A 22,867-nucleotide genomic window follows, 5' to 3' on the forward strand; every position below is an offset into this window, starting at 1 on the left:
ACTAGGAAAAGACACATCAAACTGTGAGTCATGTGACTGCTGCCTGACACGTGACTAGTGTGTGTCGCGTCACAATGGCGGTGTGTATTGCTGTTATTGCGAAAGAGGTAAGCGGAAACATTTGATTCTTTTATGATACATTGTAGCGAATATTCGAATGTTGTTACATTTCTTTGAAATTCAAGGGGATGGATCTATAAGATTTAATTGATTTGTGTGAAACCACTTTATAGCTGTTTGAGCGCTACGATCAGGGCTGTTTACATTCATATGCTTGTAAATTGTATATATTTGCGTGCATGTTTAGTAAGATAATTTGAATATAATGGCATGTACAGAACCAGCGCAAACTCTCATATGCAATAGGCTATGCACCTCTTTTTTTGTAAGAGTCTTTGAGCAGAGTTAGTTTATGTTGTTTACGTTATTTTTCAGTTAGATTATTCCTAAAAATCATTCCTGGTCTTTATGTTTTTATTATTGTTACGTTCATATTTAGGTGTTTCTTCAACTATGGACTTTTGGTCCTGTGGACTTTTACATAATAAAAGTATACACCTTTTCAAACTCGCAAGTTTATACGTCTATAATGTCCAACAGTGTATTTACATTCATCATCACATGAAACGTCATAAACATTTCCACCACGATGTGATTTCCACCATATCTCAAATTATATATTTACTTCGAGAACATATTGTGATGTAAGTGAGCGTTTGAAACATTTTTGTTCATTATTGCAGACTAATTTGTTTTGCTCAGGTTAATTTCACAGCTAGCATTAAAGGGTTAGTTCACCCAAAAATGAAAATTCTCTCATCATTGACTCACCCTAATGCCATCCCAGATGTGTATGACTTTCTTTCTTCTAATGAACACAAATGAAGATTTTTAGGAGAATATCTCAGCTCTGTAGGTCCATACAATGCAAGTGAATGGGGTCCAAAACCTTGAAGCTCCAAAAAGCACATAAATGCAGCATAAAAGTAATCCATATGACTCCAGTGTTTTAATCCATGTCTTCATAAGCGATCCGATCAGTTTTGGGTGAGAACAGATCAAAATATAACACCTTTTTCACTGTACATCTTCCCATTGCAGTTTCTAGAAACAATTATGATTTCAAGCTCGATTAATTTTCCTAGTTCTTGACGCATGCGCAGAGCTCTAGATGGCGCTAGTACGTGTAATCAAGCTTGAAATAATGATCCCAAAAGGAGACTGCTGATGTCAACATTTATAGTGAAAAAGGAGTTATATTTTGGTCTGTTCTCACCCAATGGCCTGTTGCACAAAGCCGGTTTCTGTGACTAACCAGGTAAGTTTGAGTTTAGTTTGCGCAAACGCTGGTTTTTCGGTCTCAAGAAGGCGGATCTGTTTTTACTGGTTTTCATCGCCATAGCAACTTACGCTACATGGCTAAACTGCCCGTTGCAGGTTTTATTCTGGGTTACAGACACTGAACCAATCAGCTTTGAGTAAAGTGACATCTCTGACACAATGAGAGTCGCTCCCCTTGTATCACACGCTCCAAATTAAAGCGTGCTTCATGGGGAAATGTATACAGTTGAAGTCAGAAGTTTACATACACCAAACACATTTAAACTCAGTTTTTCACAATTCCTGACATTTAATCGTAGAAAACATTCACTGTCTTAGGTCAGTTAGGATCACTACTTTATTTTAAGAATGTGAAATGTCAGAATAATAGTAGAGAGAATGATTTATTTCAGCTTTTATTTCATTCATCACATTCCCAGTGGGTCAGAAGTTTACATACACTTTGCTAGTATTTGGTAGCATTGCATTTAAATAGTTTAACTTGGGTCAGATGTTTTGGGTAGCCTTCCACAAGCTTCTCACAATAAGTTGCTGGAATTTTGGCCCATTCCTCCAGACAGAACTGGTGTAACTGAGTCAGGTTTGTAGGCCTCCTTGCTCACACACAGTTTTTCAGTTCTGTCCACAAATTGTTTATCAGATTGAGGTCAGGGCTTTGTGATGGCCACTCCGATACTTTGACTTTGTTGTCCTTAGGCCATTTTGCCACAACTTTGGAGGTATGCTTGGGGTCATTGTCCATTTGGAAGACCCATTTGCGACCGAGCTTTAACTTCCTGGCTGATGTCTTGAGATGTTGCTTCAATATATCCACATAATTTTCCTTCCTCATGATGCCATCTATTTTGTGAAGTGCAGCAGTCCCTCCTGCTGCCATCCCCATGCTTCACGGTTGGGATGGTGTTCTTCAGATTGAAAGCCTCACCCTTTATCCTCCAAACATATCTGTGGCAGACACGCCTCTTGTTCATCGGGAAAGGCGGAACCAGGAACCAGGTTAACACTCACAAAGACTTTAATTAGACCACAACATATAACTGAAACATAACGACACATTGACGCGAACACACACAGCTGCCGCGTGCATATCCCTCTCTCGAATTGGCATCCCCGGCTGCTCTTTATCCCTCTCCCGGCTGATTCAGCGATGGACATCCATCGTTACGGCCCGGCCACAACCTCCTCGTCACAATAATGATGGTCATTATGGCCAAACAGTTCCATTTTTTTTCATCAGAGAAAAGATCTTTCTCCCCATGTGCACTTGCAAACTGTAGTCTGGCTTTTTAATGGTGGTTTTGGAGCAATGTCTTCTTCATTGCTGAGCAGACTTTCAGGTTATGCAGGGCTTCAGACTGCAACTAAAATGGTCTGCAGCAGTTTGAATCAGTCACTTTCTCAGCAAATCATCCCTCAGTGAGCTCACAGCTGGGAGGGCAGACATTTCAAAATAGAAGTCCCATGAGTAGTTCAGGCTTCTTTATTAAAAAAAGCTGGATCTCATATATATATATATATATATATATATGAGATCCAGCTTTTGACACTTAGGACAATTGAGGGACTTGTACAGAACTATTACACAAGGTGCAAACATTCATTGATGCTCAAGAAGGCAACACACTACTATATGCATACTATATGTAAATATCTGCTTCTGAAGGGCAGTACTAAAAACAATTTTTTTTCTTCTCATATTTGTATAAAGTATGAAAGGGGTGTGTACATTGATGAGACAAAAGGGGAATGCAAACTCTTGCATTTTCTCAACTACATATACTGTTTATTAAATCTCCGATGAATGGGTTATCAGCTGTCTTCCTTTTCTTTTGCTTTCTGTCTTGTTTCGGAACAACAATCTAAATCGAGCTATTATATGATTTTGCAACTAAAAACAGCTATTTGGCTCCTTAATGTTTCAGTTCAGTTTGGCTCCTATGTCATTTTTTTAGTCTGGAGCCCTGTTATGTCGATATAGGACTCGTTTTACTGTGGATATAGATGCTTGTCTTCCTGTTTCCTCCAGCATCTTCCCAAGGTCCTTTGCTGTTGTTCTATGATTGATTTGTACTTTTCACACCAAACTACGTTCATCTCTAGGAGACAGAATGTGTCTCCTTCCTGAGCGGTATGATGGCAGTGTGGTCCCATGGTGTTTATACTTGCGTACTATTGTTTGTACAGATGAACGTGGTACCTTCAGTCGTTTGAAAATTGCTCCCAAGGATGAACCAGACTTGTGGAGGTCCACAACTTTTTTTCTGCAGTCTTTGCTGATTTCTTTTGATTTTCTCATGATGTCAAGCAAAGAGGTACTGAGTTTGATGGTTGGCCTTAAATATACATCTACAGGTACGCCTCCACTTGGCTCCAATTAGTCAATTAGCCTATCAGAAGTTAATTGTCTAATTGTCTAAAGGCTTGACATCATTTTCTGGAATTTTCCAAGCTGCTTAAAGGCACAGTTAACTTAGTGTATGTAAACTTCTGACCCACTGGAATTGTGATATAGTCAATTAAAAATGAAACAATCTGTCTGTAGACAATTGTTGGAAAAATTACTTGCGTCATGCACAAAGTAGATGTCCTAAAGGACTTGCCAAAACTATAGTCTGCTAATATTAAATCTGTGGATTGGTTAAAAAATGAGTTTTAATGATTTCAACTGAATATTACATTTAAATGTATATATTATGATTTAATATCTTAAACCTATATAGTAAGATAAAATATAAAATGATTTATTTGAGAGATCGGGGGAACTGATCATCTTTCTGTCAGCACATTAAAAACGTATTATTGAGTTTCTTTGCATTTCTTTACATACTGTACCTGAATGCAGTGTGTGAAGCTGAAAACCTTGTAAGGTGATTCTCACACTTTAAAGACGCATTTATTGTGTGACGAGTCTTTCCACCTTAATAAATATACTTGTAAAAAGATATTGTAGACTATCACACAAAGTAACATGGCTTGCACTTCATTAATGCTTTCAATTATTTAATTGTCACATCAGTCTACACTCCATACCCCATAATGACAAAGCAAAAAACATATTTTTGATAACTTGGCAAATGTATTAAAAAGAAAAAACTGAAATATCACACTGACATAAGTATTCAGACTCCATGCTATGACACTTGAAATTTAGCTCAGGTGCATCCTATTTCTCTGGATCATCTTTGAGATGTTTCTACACTTTGATTGGAGTCCATCTGTGGCAAATTCAATTGACTGGACATGATTTGGAAAGGCACACATCTGTCTATATAAGGTCTCACAGCTGAAAATGCACATCAGAGCAAAAACCAAGCCATGAGGTCAAAGGAACTTTCTGCAAAGTTCAGAGACAGGATTGTGTCGAGGCACAGATCACAGATCTTTTTTTTTTTTGGCTGCATTTAAGGTTCCCAAGTGGCCTCCATAATTCTTAAATGGAAGAAGTTTGGAACAACCAGGACTCTTCCTAGAGCTGGCTGCCCGGTCAAACTGAGCAATCGGGGGAGAAGGGCCTTGGTAAGAGAGGGGACCAAGAACCCGATGGTCACTCTGGTTCTCCAGAGATCATGTGTGGAGATGGGAGAAACTTGCAGAAGGACAACCATCACTGCAACACTCCACTGATCTGGGCTTTATGTCAGAGTGGCCAGACATAAGCCTCTCCTCAGTGCAAGACACACAAAAAAGCACTTAAGGGACTCTCAGACTGTGAAAAACAAGATTCTCTGGTCTGATGAAATGTAGATTGAACTGTTTGACCTCAATTCCAAGCATCATGTCTGTAGGAAACCAGGCACCGCTCGTCACCTGCGCAATACCATCCCAACGGTGAAGCATGGTGGTGGTAGCATCATGCTGTGGGGGTGTTTTTCAGCATCAGGGACTGGGGGACTGGTCAGGGTTGAAGGAAAGCTGAACTCAGCAAAACACAGAGATATCCTTAATGAAAACCTGGTCCAGAGCACCCAGGACCTCAGACTAGGCTCACCTTCTAACCTGACATAGCTTGAGAGGATCTAAAGAGAAGAATGGCAGAAAATCCCCAAATCCAGGTGTGCAAAGTTTGTCGCATCATACCCAAAAAGACTTGAGGCTGTAATCACTTCCAAAGGTGCTTCAACTAAGTACTGAGTTAAGGGTCTGAATACTTATGTCAATGTGATATTTCAGTTTTTTCTTTGCAAATTTATCAAAAAGTTATCATAAATCAGATTTTTGCTTTGTCATTATGGAGTATGGAGTGTAATTTCAATTCATTTAAGAGCTTTTACATTTGAGATAAATATATAGATTGTTTTTTACAATAAAAAGCCTGTGTTCTTCATCCACTGGCCACAGTGCGTGAGCCGAGTGAGACTGGCCCTCCCTCGCACCATGCAGTCACACAGCAAAGATATATAAACCTTATAGGCTCCTTGCACAGCTCTTTATAACCAGATTAAACAGCCCAACATTCTAAACAGCAGTTATGAGGTAAACAGGAAGATATTTTTTGTTATTCAGTGGTAATTATATTCTTTTCAATCAACACATAACCATTCTAATCACATTGCAGTTAGTAACAATAACTGTAGAAATGGTGTTTTGGCAGAAATATTATAGCCTATATATTTGAAATATATGTCACTACTCACTATAATTATGATTATATAAAATATTGTATATTATGGGAATACAAGTCATTTTTATGGCAGTTTTTTATATTCTCTTCATGGATATTTTTTTTTCTTCGTAATTTTCAATTCCATAGTTTTTTTTTTAGAAACCATATTACATCTGGTAATAAGGAGCATGGTTTTACCATGTTCTTACTTATACCACAGTAAAACTCTGGATACTATGCAAAAACTGTATAAGGATGGGCAAGGAGGAGGCGGGAATCGGCTGGACAGTCAACATAAACTTTAATGATATAAATGAACTTAAATCAACATAAAACATAAGGACACAGACACACATGCAGCGTGGCCGCATGCCTCTCTCTCTCTCTCTCCCTCCCTCCCCTGAACCGGTGCCTCCAGCTCCCCTTTATCTCGCTCTGACACTTATCAGCTGATTCAGCGCCGGCCATGCACCATCACGGCCCGGCCACGCCCTCCTCCTCATCACAAGCTTAAAGCATGGACCCCTGTGAATTAAGAAAGAAGCTATGAGTTTTTCCTCCTCTGTAAATATGTTCAGTTCTAATGAACTTTAATGGAAAAAAGTTAATTCATTAAGATCCTGATGAAAGAGAAATATCAGTTAAAAAGTCCTACTGTCATAGTCTTTCAGTTAATATCAGTAAATTCACATCTGCCTCCCAACTAAATGTTTCACAGTCAAATGTACATTTATATTAGACAGAAAATTAGCAGTATTAATATTGATAAATGCATTTGCAATTCAATAATAATATATACAATATAATCGATTGTGGGGTAACGCGTAGGCCGGTTGGGCTTAGTTCCAGAGACTTTTTTTTTTTTTTTTTTGTCCCAGTCCAGCCCTGATTATCCATTATATGCAGTTATTTTTTTTCCAGCAGTCAACTCAAACTGCTATATTTATTCTATATATTTAAATGGTTATTTCACTAATTATTTAGATTAACACACACACACACACACATATATATATATATATATATATATATATATAATAAATAAATAAACATTTTTATGATAGATTTTCCTATTTTAACATTGAAAGTCTGAGACAAGTGTTGAACATAACATCCATACTTAAGGCATTGGAAAAGAAGCACAGATAAATGAAGGCAGGGTACAGAAGTTTACAAGACCATTTTAATGTAACCTGCATACATGAAAAAGAATAAATAGCCTACTTACGTTGATATTCAAAGGGCCGATATTGTGGCCGTCCTAATGCTATGTGAGTTACTACATGCTATTTTAATTTGGATCAGTGTATCTATTGTTTTAGCATTCAGAATCTCTTTGTGACATTTTTTGCTTAAAGTGTGCTTGTGCCATCTGTCTTGAAAATAAATGCCACTTGGTTTTGATAGTAATATAATGTGATTACATACATTTTTAGGTGTGGCTGAAATATTGAAATAATTCTTGGGTACACTGTACTATTGGCAAATAGTGTTGCCACCCATCCTGAAATATTTAAGATTAAATGATGATTTTTCCCCGTATTTATGCTGGTCAGATGGCGTCACGGTGAAATCGTTCCAGATCGCTAATTTATTATTGATATAAGTTGTAAATTTTGCCTATGGTGGGTAAGGGACAGTCTGAAAAGTCCACTCATTGTGCTAAAAGTGTGGATTTTTTTCTATATAAATGTTCAATAAGATGTAAAAAATGTCACAGATCAAACAATGTATGAATACAATCAATGAGTCATAAAGACAAGTACAGGTGACGGAAAAAAAAGGTATACATATATAAATATAAATAACTAAAAATATATATAATTTTGTTATATATAAAAGATGTATTTTGTTTTCTAAGTCATAGGCCATGAAAGTTCTCATTTTAGCATATAAGGATATGCTATTTATGCAGTTTTTTATTATTAATAACTACGTATTTATTGCTAAAACTGTGAAGAATTTCACCGTCAATAATGATGTATCCTTAGATTGTCATAAGCGGTCTATTTCTGTTTCTGAATAGATGTTGAAAGCCTAGTAAAGTTAGAGAATTAACATACATAGTGCTAGTATTCATCTCCAATTTAAAGGTGCACTCAGTAACTTTTGTCTTTGTGTCGTCTTGGACGTACACTGACACCTAGTGGCTTGGATGCAGCATCATTTAAAATCAATAGTTTTCAGTTTCAGATGCTGTTGTAGAAATGTAGTATTCACAGCCAGCCATGATTACTTTAATCAATGTGTGAAAGTGTCAAATAACAGGACTGTTACTGAGATTAATCGAGTAGTATTCGGCTGGTCATGTGATTCTAATATGGCCGCCCCCATGTGTGGACCCTCTCCATGTAGAATAAAACAGCTTTTATAAGGTTACTGATATGACTGGAGTCTTCATTTTAATGTGAGTAGTCATGATTTCCTACATATATTGCACAATTACAATTCATGTCAGGAAAATAAATTACTGAGTGCACCTTTAATGCACAATAATTTGGATTGAAATTAGTTTTGTCTAACCAATAGAGCTGTTCAGGTTGTAGTCCAAAACCTGGAAGTCTAATTTGCCATGGGTTCCCTCTGGATTTTCCTACAGGTTTTTATAATGGGGTTTTTGAACTTATGCGTAAAATAAGGTCTGTGATAAACATTACTTGACGAAACGTGGATGTTTTGTTCTACAACATAAATTACACACTTTCATACCTCAAACGTGAATTTTGAAGCCGCCGTGCATTTAAAAAAAAAAGCACATAATTCAAAACGGCTTCAAAATTCACATTTGAGGTATGACAGTGTAATTTATGTTGTAGAACAAAACGTCCACGTTTCATCAAGTAATGTTTATCACAGACCTTATTTGACGCATAAGTTCAAAAACCCCATTATAAAAACCCGTAGGAAAATCCAGAGGGAACCCATGGCGAATTAGTCTTCTGAGTTCACCTACAAATTGACATCACTGCTGAACAGCTCTATAATAGCACTCAAGCCTCTAACATAGTTTTGATATCTGCAGAACTATCCTCTGTACATACACAGCAGTCCTATGCATGGAGAACTGAAGTTCCACTACACCGTGCACACTTCTCTAGATGTAGTGGAGGAGAAGATCTCTGGTGTGGGTAAAGCCCTGGCTGACCAGAGAGAGCTTTATCTGGGACTGCTATATCCAACGGAGGACTACAAAGTGTATCCTTATTAGTGACAGTCTGAGGTCATGTGACCTTGTATAAAAATGTTGGCATCAAGTCGCAATCTTTATCTAAAAGTAACATGGAAGCATTTTTTGAGATGTCCGCTGATCTCGAGACAAATGTTCCCATCTTTTTAATGACATTTTCATGATTTCTTGATTATACATTTTTATAGAAATGTTTAATTTGGAACCTGATGTGTTGGAAAATAACAATACAATTTCTGAGGTATCTTTATGTTCTTGACCTTTTTAGGTGCGTTTATAATGCAAGACAGTTCATTCAAGTGTTACTATAATATCCATCAATGTTATCTTAACAAGAATTCTAGATATGGCTATGTGACAAACTCTAAAGTGAAGTTTGTGATTATTGTCGATTCATCCAACACATCCCTGCGAGACAACGAGATTAGAAGTGTGAGTTACACGTGTGTGTTATGCGCAAATATTGTCACGTCAATCACAGAGTTTTGTGTGACATGAGCAATTTTTGGCTCTCTCTCTCTCTCCTTAGATGTTCAGAAAACTACACAACTCCTTCACTGATGTAATGTGTAACCCATTCTACAATCCTGGTAATCAAATTCAATCCAAGTAAGTGCTTTTAGTGAATTTCATGGATTTGGGTAACACTTTACAATAAGGTTCTATTCATTAACATGAACTAACAAGGATTATTTTTATTTTTTTTATCTTAAAGGGATAATTCACCCAAAAATGAAAATTCTCTCATCATTTACTCACCCTCATGTTGTCCCAGATGTGTATGACTGACTGACTTCTGCAGAACACAAAGATTTTTATTAGAATATTTCAGCTCTGTAGGTCCATACAATGCAAGTAAATGGTGGCCAGGATTTGAAGGTCTAAAAAGCACAAAGGCAGCATAAAAGTAATCCATAAGACTCCAGTGGTTTAATCCATGTCTTCAGAAGCGAGATGATAGGTGTAGGTGAGAAACGGATCAATATTTAAGTCCTTTTTTCCTATAAATTCTCCTCCCTGCCTAGAAGGTGGCAATATGCACAAAGAATGAGTAGCCAAAAACACAAGACTGTGAAAGTGGTTTGTAGTAAAAAAGTACTTATATTTATGTTTTTCATCCACGCCTAAGTACTTTTTTTTTTTTTACTACAAACCACTTTCACAGTCTTGTGTTTTTGGCTACTCATTCTTTGTGCATATCACCACCTTCTAGGCAGGGAGGAGAATTTATAGGAAAAAAGGACTTAAATATTGATCCGTTTCTCACCTACACCTATCATCTCGCTTCTGAAGACATGGATTAAACCACTGGAGTCTTATGGATTACTTTTATGCTGCCTTTGTGCTTTTTAGACCTTCAAAGTTCTGGTCATCGTTCACTTCCATTGTATGAACCTACATAGCGGAGATATTCTTCTAAAAATCTTAATTTGTGTTCTGCAGAAGAAAGAAAGTCATACACATCTGGGACAGCATAAGGATGAATAAATTGAGAATTTTCATTTTTGGGTGAACTATCCCTTTAATCTACAAACACACCATTGTTAGTTCCTATTACTCTGTAATGCATTAAGGTTAATCTATACAATTTATGTAAATTAAAAAAAAAGTTTAATGTTAATAAAAACAACCTTATTGTAAAGTGTTACCATACTTTGAATATTCATTTTGTGTACCGATCCACTAATATCATGTATCTCTCCAGGGCGTTTGACAGCATAGTTTCAAACATGATGGTGCAGGTCCCCTGATAGGATTTTCTCTACTCTATATAACTTCACAGTGTCTCTTGTATAATTTTTGCATGTTTGTAAAGTCTGTCAGGTGAAAATAAATCTTGATTATCCTTTCAAGCTTTCAGTCGTGTTTAATGAAACGACTCGTGTTTGATTCCATTTACATTTTAAGCACTGAAAAAGCAAAAGTACTGAAATTGACAAGACTTTCAGCCTCTCACAGGCACAATATTCTTTCAAAGAAAGAAACTGTATAAAATAGAAATAAAATTGTAACCACTAAGTCTCATCTCTGTTCTGTAGTGTCATACTCAAAAGTTAGGTGGACAAATAAATGGAGGTCTATTCAAAAAAAGAAGGAAAAAAAAAAGATTTTGAATTAGACTGAGCTCCCTTTACACAACTACTGAAACACCAAAACAAATGAGCACCAACAAGTGCTTTGGACATTCTAAGAAAAAACAAAAAAGCACTATTGTGTGTTTAATATCAAAAAGAATCAATCCAAGGATGAGCTCTCCCATTTTCCCTGAAACAAAAAGTACAAAGGATTACATCATTGAATAAAAATGAACAAAACCAAATAGATTTTTTTTATGAACAGATGTACAAATTTTCAGTTTCAGATGCCATTGTAGAAATTCATTATTCACAGTCAGCCATGATTACAATAAGTTAAATAACAGGACGGTTACTGAGATTAAGCGAGTATATTCGGCTGGTCATGTGACTCTAATATGGCAGCCCCCATGTGTGGACCCTCTCCATGTAGAATAAAACTGCTTTTATAAGGTTACTGATATGACTGGAGTCTTCATTTTAACGCGAGTTGTCATGATTTCCTAAATATTGCAAAATTACAATTAGAGTCTTTGAGTTAAACTTTAATGAGGAAAACATTACTGAATGCATCATTATCAAAGCTCAAGAATGTAGTATATTGGTGGGGGGGGGGCTGGGTAGCTCAGCAAGTATTGATGCTGACTACCAACCCTGGAGTCCCGAGTTTGAATCCAGGGCATGCTGAGCGACTTCAGCCAGGTCCCCTAAGCAACCAAATTGGCCCGGTTGCTAGGGAGGGTAGAGTCACATGTGGTAACCTCCTCATGGTCGCAATTAGGAGTTCTTGTTTTCAATGGGGCGTGTGGCAAGTTGTGCGTTGATCGGAGATTAGCATGAGCCTCCACATGCTGCGAGTCTCCGTGGTGTCATGCACAACGAGTCACGTGATAAGATGCGTGGATTGACTGTCTCAGAAGTGGAGGCAGGAAAAAAAAAGTTCACTCAAATAGAAAATTCTCATCGTTTACTCACCCCAATGCCATCCCAGATGTCTATGTCCATCTTTCTTCTGCAGAACACAAATGAAAATTTTTTTAGAAGAATATCTCAGCTCTGTAGGTCCATACAATGCAAGTGAATAGTGACCAGAACTCCAAAAGCTAAAGCAGCATAAAAGTATCCATAAAACTCCAGTGGTTTAATCCATCTTCTGAAGCAATCCAGTTGGATTTGGGTGAGAACGGACCACAATGTTCACTATAAATCTTGACATCAGTCTCTTAGGCAATCATGTTTTCAAACTCGATTACACTTTGTAGTGCCATCTAGCGCTCTGCGCGTGCGTCAAGCACTAGGAAGTGTAATCAAGCTTGAAATCATGATCCTGCCTAGTGACTGCAATGGCAAGATGTACAGTGAAAAAGGAGTTATTTTGGTCTGTTCTCACCCAAAAGTGATCGGATAATTTCTGAAGACATGGATTACTTTTATGCTGCCTTTGTGTTTTTTGGAGCTTCAAAGATTTGGTCACTGTTCACTTGCATTGTATGGACCTACAGAAATGATATTCCTCTAAAAATCTTCATTTGTGTTCTGCAGAAGAAAGTCATCCACATCTGGGATGGCATGTGGGTGAGAAAATGAGGATTTTCTATTTGGGTGAACTGTCCCTTTAGGAGCGAAACAAAAATTGAAGGACAGCAGGAAAAGCAGCATTACATACATGTAAGGTAAGAGTTATTGATTATTTCAGATTTCCACTGAACTGCTTGCAATCAAGCTCTGATACAGTTTGAGAAATGCGTATATAAACTGTGCTTTCTGTGCAAGTGACACGAGCAAAGTGCGCTGTTACATAAATCTATCTTTTCATATCATATTTTACTACATGTACTCCAAACGAATCTGTCGAAACTGTTGAGCCTATAAATTTTCTTTTCTTTAAAGAACTGAATGCATTAAACTAGAAAAAAAAAAAAGACTTGCAATGAAAAAGTTAAAACAAACACAATACGTATGTGGAAATCAAATGCGAAAATGACAAAAGTTCAAATAAAATCTGACCTGGCTGTTCACACTGAAGGCACATTGGAGGAAAAAAAACCCCAAAAAAACAATTGGTTTATTTCCGCATGTGAAAGTAGCACAGATCGGATTTGAAAAAAGTCAGATTCAATGCACTTGTGGCTGTTTACATGATCGATCATCCAATTAACATGCGTTAAAAAAAAAAAAAAAATCATCTTTGGGTGAAATTCAGCTGCGGTGTGAACATAGCCTATGATCACTTCGAATTAAAGAATTAAACCACAAGATGGTTTGGCAAGCAGTTTTCTTGTCCGTGTCAGAGAAAGTTGGGATGGGACATATTGATGGGTTCAGCAAAATAATCAATAGCCGTTAGTTCACGTCACTGCCCCAAATCATGATTTGCTCCTTGCTGTTGCTAGATGACATATGTTGGATATGCCCAAGTGCAAGATGAATGATGTCAAATTTTAGGAGTACACTGGCTAACAGACATGGACTAAAAACCACTAAACTCCCATTTTGATTTCATGCCATCTGTACATTTTGCAACTTTAGTCTTTACAACATTTAAAATCATATTATACATGTATGCAGATTCAAGTAATGGATAAGTAACACTGCATTCAGAGAATTGGCTGATATAAAAAAGTGCATCAGGCCATCACTTATCTTGAACATTCAAAGCCTCCATATCCTGTGCGGTGGCAGAACTGACCTAATGAATTGGCAGCTTCTGAATGGACTGTAAAATCTTGGTGCACGGAAACCTCGCCCTCTGGGCCAGCCTCCACGCAAGAACCTGTCTGTAGTCCTGAAACCTGGAATATTTGTTCTTTTTGGCAATACCTGTATGATGCGCAAAGATTGGTTTTCAGTCAAGCTCGACTTTAGTGACCAGTTCACCCAAAAATGATCAGTGTCATCATTTACTCATCCCCATGCCATCTCAAACTTGTATGACTTTCTTCTGTGGAACACAAACAAAAATGATGTGTTTTTGTCCATACAATGCAAGCCAATGGGAACCACGATTGCAGATGTCAAGATTTATAGTGAACAGATTTATAGTTACAGTGTGGTCTGTTTCTCACCCAAATCGATCACATCACTTCAAAAGACATGGATTAAAGCACTAGAGTGGTATGGTTTACTTCTATGCTGCCTTTGTCCTTTTTGAAGCTTGAAAGTGCTGGACCACATTGGCGTACATACCAGTCAAAATTTTAGGGTCACTTACTCGTTCTTATTATTTTTCACATTTTAGAATAACAGTAAAGTCATCAAAACTATGGAATAGCAGAAATGAAACTATGGGAATTATGTTACAATGAGCCAAAACATTATGACCAATTACAGGTGAAGTGAATAAAGGTTCTGGGTAGATTAGAGGGTAAGCGAACAATCAGTTCTCATAGTCAATGTGTTGAATGCAGGAGAAATGGGCAGGAGTAAAGACCTGAGCATTTTGACAAGGGCCAAATTGTTATGGCCAAATGAATGGGTCAGAGCATCTCTGAAACGGCAAGGCTTGTGGGGTGCTCCCGGTCAGCAGTGGTCCGAGGACGGACAAACCGGCAACAGGCGTTCAGCGCCCAAGATGCATGAGGGCAACGAAGGTCCGAACCTAAACATCATTGCAGACCAGGTACACCCCTTCATGGCAATGGTATTCCCTGATAGCAGCGGCCTCTTTCAGCAGGATAATGCACCCTGCCACACTGTACACATTGTTCGGGAATGGTTTGAGGAACATGAAGAGTTCAAGGTGTTGCCCTGGCCTCCAAATTCCCCAGATCTCAATCCGACTGAGCATCTGTGGGATGTGCCGGACCAACAAGTTCCGATCCACGGTGGCTCCACCTCGCAACTTACAGGACTTGAAGGATCTGCTGCTAATGTCTTGGTGCCAGATACCACAGGACACCTTCAGGGGTCTTATAGAGTCCATGCCTCAGCAGGTCGGCACTGTTTTGGTGCACGCGGAGGACCAACAGCATATTAGACATGTGGTCATAATGTTTTGGCTCAGTCTATGTACGTTGTTTAAGATACAAGTGTTGAACTGAGGTTGGCTAACACACTAAAGCTAGCGGTAACACATCAAGTGCGCTTGAAATGTTACTTCTGTCAGCTGTTAAACAGCAAATGCTTCTGTTTAGTAAAAATCCATTACGTGTTCCATTGGGACGATACTACACTTTGAAAATTCACACTACATGGCTGAGTGCATAGTATATAAGTGTAAGTGCATTCGATCATACATATATGTATGATCAAATGCAAAATAATAGTTACGGGAATTAAAAATGCAATGTACTAAGGTCATGTGACAATGTAGCATACTACGGTTTAAAATGTTTTTTTACATAATGCATACTGTATCACATACTTTAAAAGAATATAATACTGTGTATATAGCAGGGACTAAAAACGGTTCAAGGAATGCAAACCAAATGACATTTTTAGTAGAACGTAACCGAAAACCGGAACAAAGTGATTTTCAATTTTCAATATTTTTAAATGCTGGAAACCGGTTATAACTGGTTCAATTTGTTCCGATAATTTTTTCATGAAACTAAAAGGCCAAAGGGTTTAATCACAGTATATATATATTTTTAACTACACCACTTCATGTTGCCCAAAAAAAATTAAACATGTGCTTTGAACCTGAAGGAAACTGCTGCATCACACATTTGTTGTGGATGTCGTATTCTGTGACTGAAGACCTTTTTAACAACTATGTATAATTACTACATGTACATGCACGGCTAATTCAGATACAAGGAAAACATTATCTAATAAAGTACTTCTCTCAGTTGTTTCCAAGTCTTCACTGAATTATTGTTAGATATGATGTATTAATACAGATTTGATGCTGCCGGGTTTTGACTCAGAAGCAGATCTTTAATTTTACTTAACTGTTAATTAACTGTATGCTTTTTACGATTTCTATTGTGATAAATTGCTATTTTTTATTTTGGGGCCAGTGGCTTATTTTGAGCTTGTTTTTCCAGGACCACATTGCTCGTTTCTCTTGCGAGATCTGGCAACACTGGAATTGGTATTTCACCCACCCCTTAGCGCAGAGTACTGTCATTTTAAAAATAACGTTATTAACCGTTCTTTTATTTTGTTCTAACCGGTAACCATTTGGAAAGGAGGCTGCGGAACTTCTGAACCAGAACGAAAAAAATAAAAAAATAAAATAAAAAAATTTCATTGAGTTTTTACTCGGAATGAACTGAAAAACATTTCATTTTTAGTCCCTGGTATATAGTACAGTATTCAGTAAGCAGTGTTCTAGTAATCCATATCAAACATAGCCCATGTATTGCAATGGTATATTGTCAAGCATTTCCCTCACCCACCTTAATGACACGCCCTCTGAATGGTGTTTCATCTAAAGTCATGGCGGTCCGCACCGAATCTCTCTCTGAGAACTCAATGTAAGCAAAACTACAGAAAGAAAAAAAAAAAACAAAAAAAAAAATATATATATATATTATACACACACACCCCAATACAACACACTTATGTTATAATATGACGGATTTGAAGCCATGTGTGTACTTACCCTTTTGGATGGCCTGTAAATCTGTTATATGGGATTGTAACTCTGTTCACATGGCCACATACATTAAAGTATATCTCCAGTTCATCTGCTGTTGCTCCATAATCCACCTGCCATTTTAAAAACATTATAAATATATACTGGAATACATTCAAATACATGCGAGTACAACTGTCTGATCTGCTTATTGTAATAACTGCGAGAAAAGAGGTGTAAACATGGGGAAACAGCTTACGTTGCCCACATAGATGGATCTCTTGTCAGCATCTATTCTATCTTCATGGCTCATACTGTAGAACAATCCTGAGGAAAGGCAAATACTGTATACTAAATAATGAATGCTGTATGAGGGAAACAACAGTTTACAGTTCCAATAATTAAGTTAATGAGTTGGCCATTAGAGGGTGCCATAATTGAGATGCCACATTCAAAATCAGCACTCTTAAGTGGTTGTGCAAATTATTATAATTGAAAGAGCTCATTAGATTTCACCCTGAATTTCACGGGCTTGCTTTAGTACTTTTGAGGCATTCTGTACATGGGTGATGCTGTAACTATGGACACTTAACAGTGCCAGCATTTACATTATTTATTTGGCAAACGCTGTTATCCAAAGTGACTAATGGTGCATTTGATGCATACATTTTATCAGTATGTGTGTACTGGGAATTGAACCCATAGCCTTGTCATTGCTAGCACCATCCTCTAACAGATGAGCTACAGGAACACAATGAAATTCATTTTCAGCAATGAAAAAAAAAATTGAACAAAATGGGTTTCTTTTTATGGTAAACAGTTGAATAAATGTACTGGGGCAAAGTAATGAGTGGCATGATTATTTTGGTGTTTTAATGTTTTTGTTTTTAGGGGTAAAACAGTTACATTCAGCCATGGCTTAAAACCCTTTAAGCTCTGAAAATGTTTTTAATGTTTTCCTGTTTCAGTACCATTCCCAACATTAAAAAGGCTTATAACTCTATAATGATACCAAACAATTTACCCTCTTTGTTTTTTGTATTTAATTATAACTCTTAACCCAAGAAACTGCTGAAAAAAAACCAACTTGAGCCATAATGCAGCTCCGAAAAACTGGTTTTGTTCCCGAGTAATTTTGTCGATAAAAAGCAAAAGTTATAGCGTTACAAAATTATTTATCCTCCATGTGTCCAAAAGCCTCTCCAAACAAATAAAACAATTGTACATAAGAACTAATTACACATGCAAATACAACAAGGACTAAATTAATGCTCTCTCTAAAGCATGCAGGCATGAGTAAGGAGATCTCATTCAGTTCCATTCTGTGTCATTCGAGTCATCATTGAGTCTGTATCATGTACTTGGCGCCATCTCCTGGTGGCCATATGTAATTAGTGAACAATCCTCTCTGCCCATATTTGGATGACTTCCACCTCTGGTTGTAACGATCGGAATCCTAATATGATTGGTTTAGTGTCCATGATCCTGGACAAGGTCCTACATTTCCGATGAAGTCATCTGATCCAGGAAAACTAACGTGATTTTAGCCAGATAGCACATTATTTGCCGTGCGCACATTGTGCTTGTGTGGATTATCTTATGATCTATGCATCCGATTACATTGTATGTAGGCTCGTTTTAATGGAAGTCCCCTCCAAGTACTGTCATGTACTGTTTTATGTTCCACCTATTTTTCATGAAATAAGCGAAAACACGGGTTATAAGCAACACCTGTTTACATGTAACATGTATGTCAAAGACATGTACTTAGCTATGACTCAGGTATAATCTTGACTGAGTAAAACAAATTCAACTCTAGAGCTTCCACAACATGACACATGGTTATTTGATAAGTTTGATGTTTTTACCAATTACAATAATACGTACAGTGCAAAATTATCAATTATCAAAACCGAACACTTCTGATTTATCTGCAAATTTCAAAGCTCTTGTTCAGTTTTGGTCATAATGCCTACATGCATTGTAAAGCAGAACTTCTCAGCTCTAAAAGGATACCTATTTTGTGTTGGTCAAGACTGTAGTTATTAATATTGAGAATATTTTTTTTCCACGGCGAGCTTAAGTGTTAATTAAAAATGAATAATAATTGACACGTGTCTAAATGTCACCGTTTTTTTCGGAATAAAATATTTTTACCAAACATAGACTTGTCCCCAGGTTTTATGTCATTACCACCACATGGACAAATTTGTAGTTTAACACATGGAAAAAAAATTGAACTAAGTCGCTTTTAAATATCTAAAAATTAGGGTACAACAGGGCTAAAGGCACTTTACATTACTGAAGTAGAATTTACTTAGTGACTTCTGATTTTACTTTCTCCCAAACTACATTAATATGCCCTGCAAAATTTTCCTGATTCATGATGTCATCGCATGCAATGCCTAAAGGTTGATTTAAGTAATCTGATCTAATATTTCATAATTTTTAAAATGTTGCAAATGCAGCACTAATGAAAATACATTCAAGTTTTTTTATTAACTGTCCAATAGTAAATGGATCATATCCGGGTTAAAAAGCCCCCCGTCAAACATTTTTTTCTTAAGTGGGGCAAATAGATTTGTTATGAAAAACATTCAAAGTGGGCTCACATTGACTGATCCAATCACAATGGAGATTAATTTGTTTATAGAATACTTGAGATGTTATAAAGTGGGAAACTGTGCTTCATTTTCTGAAGTGGTTATTTTGAATAAGCATTCTTACTTGTTGTATAAAAAGACCCAAAATTTTCCTTATGGGGTGCCTTTAGGCCCACTGTAGAACACATTCTATGTATTTTTTATTTATTTTTTTTTAGAAAGAAAAGGTCGAAAGTGCCCAAAATCACCCTTGTGTGTCTGACACATTTAACTAGGCTGCACTGTTGACACAGAGGACTGCTCCTGTGCAGAGATGTCCTTAAATAAGACTGCACCTCGGGCTGCAGGACAGCCCTGCTGGGGCATGCCTCATTGGGCAGTGAAAAGACACTGTGGCCCAGCAGATGGGCTCAGGTGTAGGCCAGCTGGCTGCTCACCTGCCTGAGGGTGGTATGGGAACTGTCTGTCTGCTTCATACTGCTCTTCATCCTCCATTTCCAGCACACAAGTTTGAATTGCGTCCAGCTCCTGAAGAACACAGAACTTCTTAGGTAAAGGATACAATGGGGCTAAAGACCCTGGGGGTTAAGAGGCTCCTTTGATATTACTTTCTCCCTAAACATTAAATAGCAACAAAAACTACCACAGTACTTTCCTTAACACCTGTTTGTCACTATTCACTGCACAATTTTCCTGATCCATGAGATCTTTGCATATGGTGTCTAAAAGTTGAGGCAGTATGATAAATTTTTACATTTTGCAAATGTAGCTAATAAAACCCCCCCCGAAATTAACATTTAATTTGAGTCAAAATACTTATAATTTTCATTGTTCAAGGTCATTAAATAAAACTAATAGCTGTCCAATAAGAGAAAGGATGGTATTTGGGGTAAAAAATAAAGCCCCCAATAAAAATTTTTTTTTTAAGTGGGGTGAATAGATTTGTTCTGAAAAATGTTCAAAGTGGGTTTACATTGATTCATCCAATCACAATGGAGATTAATTTGTTTATAGAATATTTGAGATGCCAAAAATGCTAAATGTGATTGAAATTGGTGGCCTGGGTAGCTCAGCGTGTATTGACGCTGACCGTCACCCCTGGAGTCGCGAGTTCAAATCCAGGGTGTGCCGAGTGACTCCAGCCAGGTCTCCTAAGCAACCAAATTTGCCCGGTTGCTATTGAGGGTAGAGTCACATGGGGTAGCCTCCTCGTGGTCGCGATTAGTGGTTCTCGCTCTCAATGGGGCGTGTGGTAATTTGTGCGTAGATCGGAGAGTAGCATGAGCCTCCACATGCTGTGAGTCTCTGCGGTGTCATGCACAGGGAGCCACGTGATAAGATGCGCAGATTGACGTTCTCAGAAGCGGAGGCAACTGGGACTTGTCCGCACCACCACGAGGATCTAGTGAGTAGTGGGAATTTAGCATTCCAAATTGGGGAGAAAAGGGGATAAAATTAGATTGAAATTAACAGGAAATAGTGCACCCTTTTCTGAAGTAGGTATTTTGAGTAAGCATAGGGTTGGGAGGTTTTACTTTTAAGATGTATTCCACTACAGAATACATGCTGTAAAATGTAATTCGTATCGTATTCTGTTAGATTACTCGTGGTCAGTAACAATCTAAATATTTGGATTATGTCAGCACATATTTTTTTCCACTTGTTTTGACTATAAACAAGTGAACAACATCTACCAGTACAGCAAGACAAAATACACTTAATTTCTTAAATATCAAAAAGCCTTAATATCTTATGCAAAGTAAATATCTTGTTTTAACCATTTTTTTTTAAAGTTATTTCTTTGCTTTCCTGTACAAAAATTCTCATCAAGAATACGATTTTTGCAGTATATATTTGGCCTAACAAAGGTCTCGATCATAAATATGATAAAAAGTGTAATCGTGCCTGATAACAGATGCACGTAAAAGGGCTAGAAATGGCATTTTAGCTTAGCATAAAGCTAAATGTTCACATGACAATTTACACAAGGTTAACTATTTTTGCTGCTCCAAACTTACTTCAAAACCTAAGTGTACACAACCACATTTTTCCTCAATGACATATCCACCTTTTTATTTTAAATATGTAATCCCATTACATGTATTCCATGACTCCCCAACCCTGAGTAAGCATATCTTATTCAAAAAAAGCATATTGCTGTCTCAAAATCCTTTGCATAAATTTTGCACTATAGGTTAACTATTGTCCCTATATCTACACAATATCACTTTAAACCTCCTACAGGCCTTTTACCCCAAGTGCGTTCTCTTTAGGTGTGCCTTTAGCCCCATTGTACCCTACGCAGGACATGGAGTCATTATTGAGATCTTGATTTATGAAAATGAATCTTAAATCGCACCAAGCCTTGGAACAACCTTGGACGCCAAGACGTGTTTTGTTTTAGACTTTTAGTATGGTATGCAGTATGACATGCCATACTCAATATATGACCATTTTAAAAAGCATTTATTCCTAATTCTTTCCATAACTGGTAATCAGATATAATCATAAAATTTAATTCAATTCTTGTATAATTATTAAAGCCTATGCAGTTTATGACTTCATATTGAATAAGGGACTACATGGAACATCTGTACCTTTAAAAAGTCATGTCACTGTTGGGCTCTTTAATTGGTGATTAAAAAAATAGTGTCCACTTTAGGTTACCATTTCTAACATAAGATCCATACATGCCCCATAACCTAGATCTGTATGTCATAAAAAAATAAAATACATTTAACGGTGCACTCAGTAACTTTTGTCTTTGTGTCATCTTGGATGTCACACTGACACCTAGCGGCTTGGATGCAGCATCATTTAATATCAATAGCTTTCAGTTTCAGATACCATTGTAGAAATGTAGCGTTCACAGTCAGCCATGATTACTTTAATCAACGAGTGCAAGTGTCAAATAACAGGACGGTTACTGAGATTAAGTGAGTAGTATTCAGCAGGTCATTAGAGCTGTTTGATTCCAGAAATTTGGGAATCGACTCTGATTCCTGGTTTGAGTCGATTCCAGACTCATTTTTTCGATTCCAGAAAAAAAAAACGGGAGGTAAAGTTAAATCTCATAATAAACAGCTCACTTTAAAGTGTTCTTTGCACTATTTATAATAGCATGAACAACATTTACTATTAACAGGTCCATTCTAAAATTAAATCAGGGCCTATATACACATACCAAAGCACAATGCTTCAATCTCATGAGGTAAATCTGAGGGAAGTTGGAGTAGATGCAGCTGTATTTCAAAGAACTACCACAAATAATCTTAAAAGCACCATTTTACCTACATTGAAATAGTTTGTTACCACTCATGAGTTCTTGTGTAGAAAGAGGTTTAAAATATAATGAACAGAAATTGTCCACTACCTTATGTACACTGAATAAAATGTCCAAACAATACACTTCAGTTTTATTTAAAAATCCAGCTTTGGAGTCAATTCCAAAGTGAAGTCTAATTTCATCGCCTCAGAGTCGATTCTTTCGATTCTCTCAGCCCTACAGGTCATGTGATTCCAACATGGCCGCCCCCA

The 22,867-nt window shown here is 37.2% G+C and overlaps 2 protein-coding genes across 3 annotated transcripts in view; one reads left to right on the forward strand and one right to left on the reverse strand.

The window, feature by feature from the left end:
* LOC127454350 (trafficking protein particle complex subunit 2-like protein) lies at positions 1–10,984 on the forward strand. 2 transcript variants are annotated; one of them, XM_051721500.1, is made up of 5 exons: positions 1–107; positions 8,990–9,139; positions 9,476–9,563; positions 9,661–9,740; positions 10,837–10,984. In XM_051721500.1, the coding sequence occupies exons 2-5, from the start codon at positions 8,997–8,999 to the stop codon at positions 10,880–10,882; spliced, it is 357 nt and encodes a 118-aa protein (XP_051577460.1). In that variant the 5' UTR covers positions 1–107; positions 8,990–8,996; the 3' UTR covers positions 10,883–10,984. The 2 variants fall into 2 exon arrangements, with proteins under 2 accessions (XP_051577460.1, XP_051577453.1); XM_051721493.1 differs by having other exon boundaries at positions 13–107; positions 8,967–9,139.
* The window catches only part of LOC127454304 (polyadenylate-binding protein 2-like), a 25,788-nt gene continuing 5,822 nt past the window's right edge, over positions 2,902–22,867 (reverse strand). The window contains exons 2-7 of the mRNA XM_051721418.1: positions 19,768–19,858; positions 16,987–17,054; positions 16,755–16,861; positions 16,549–16,636; positions 13,896–14,026; positions 2,902–6,469 (exon numbers count right to left, since the gene is read on the reverse strand). Coding sequence (XP_051577378.1) covers positions 6,370–6,469; positions 13,896–14,026; positions 16,549–16,636; positions 16,755–16,861; positions 16,987–17,054; positions 19,768–19,825 — 552 coding nt within the window. The 5' untranslated portion in view covers positions 19,826–19,858 and the 3' untranslated portion in view covers positions 2,902–6,369. The remainder of the gene's footprint in view (positions 6,470–13,895; positions 14,027–16,548; positions 16,637–16,754; positions 16,862–16,986; positions 17,055–19,767; positions 19,859–22,867) is intronic.

Source organism: Myxocyprinus asiaticus, chromosome 2 (assembly GCF_019703515.2).
Source record: "Myxocyprinus asiaticus isolate MX2 ecotype Aquarium Trade chromosome 2, UBuf_Myxa_2, whole genome shotgun sequence".
NCBI classification, from domain to species: domain Eukaryota; kingdom Metazoa; phylum Chordata; class Actinopteri; order Cypriniformes; family Catostomidae; genus Myxocyprinus; species Myxocyprinus asiaticus.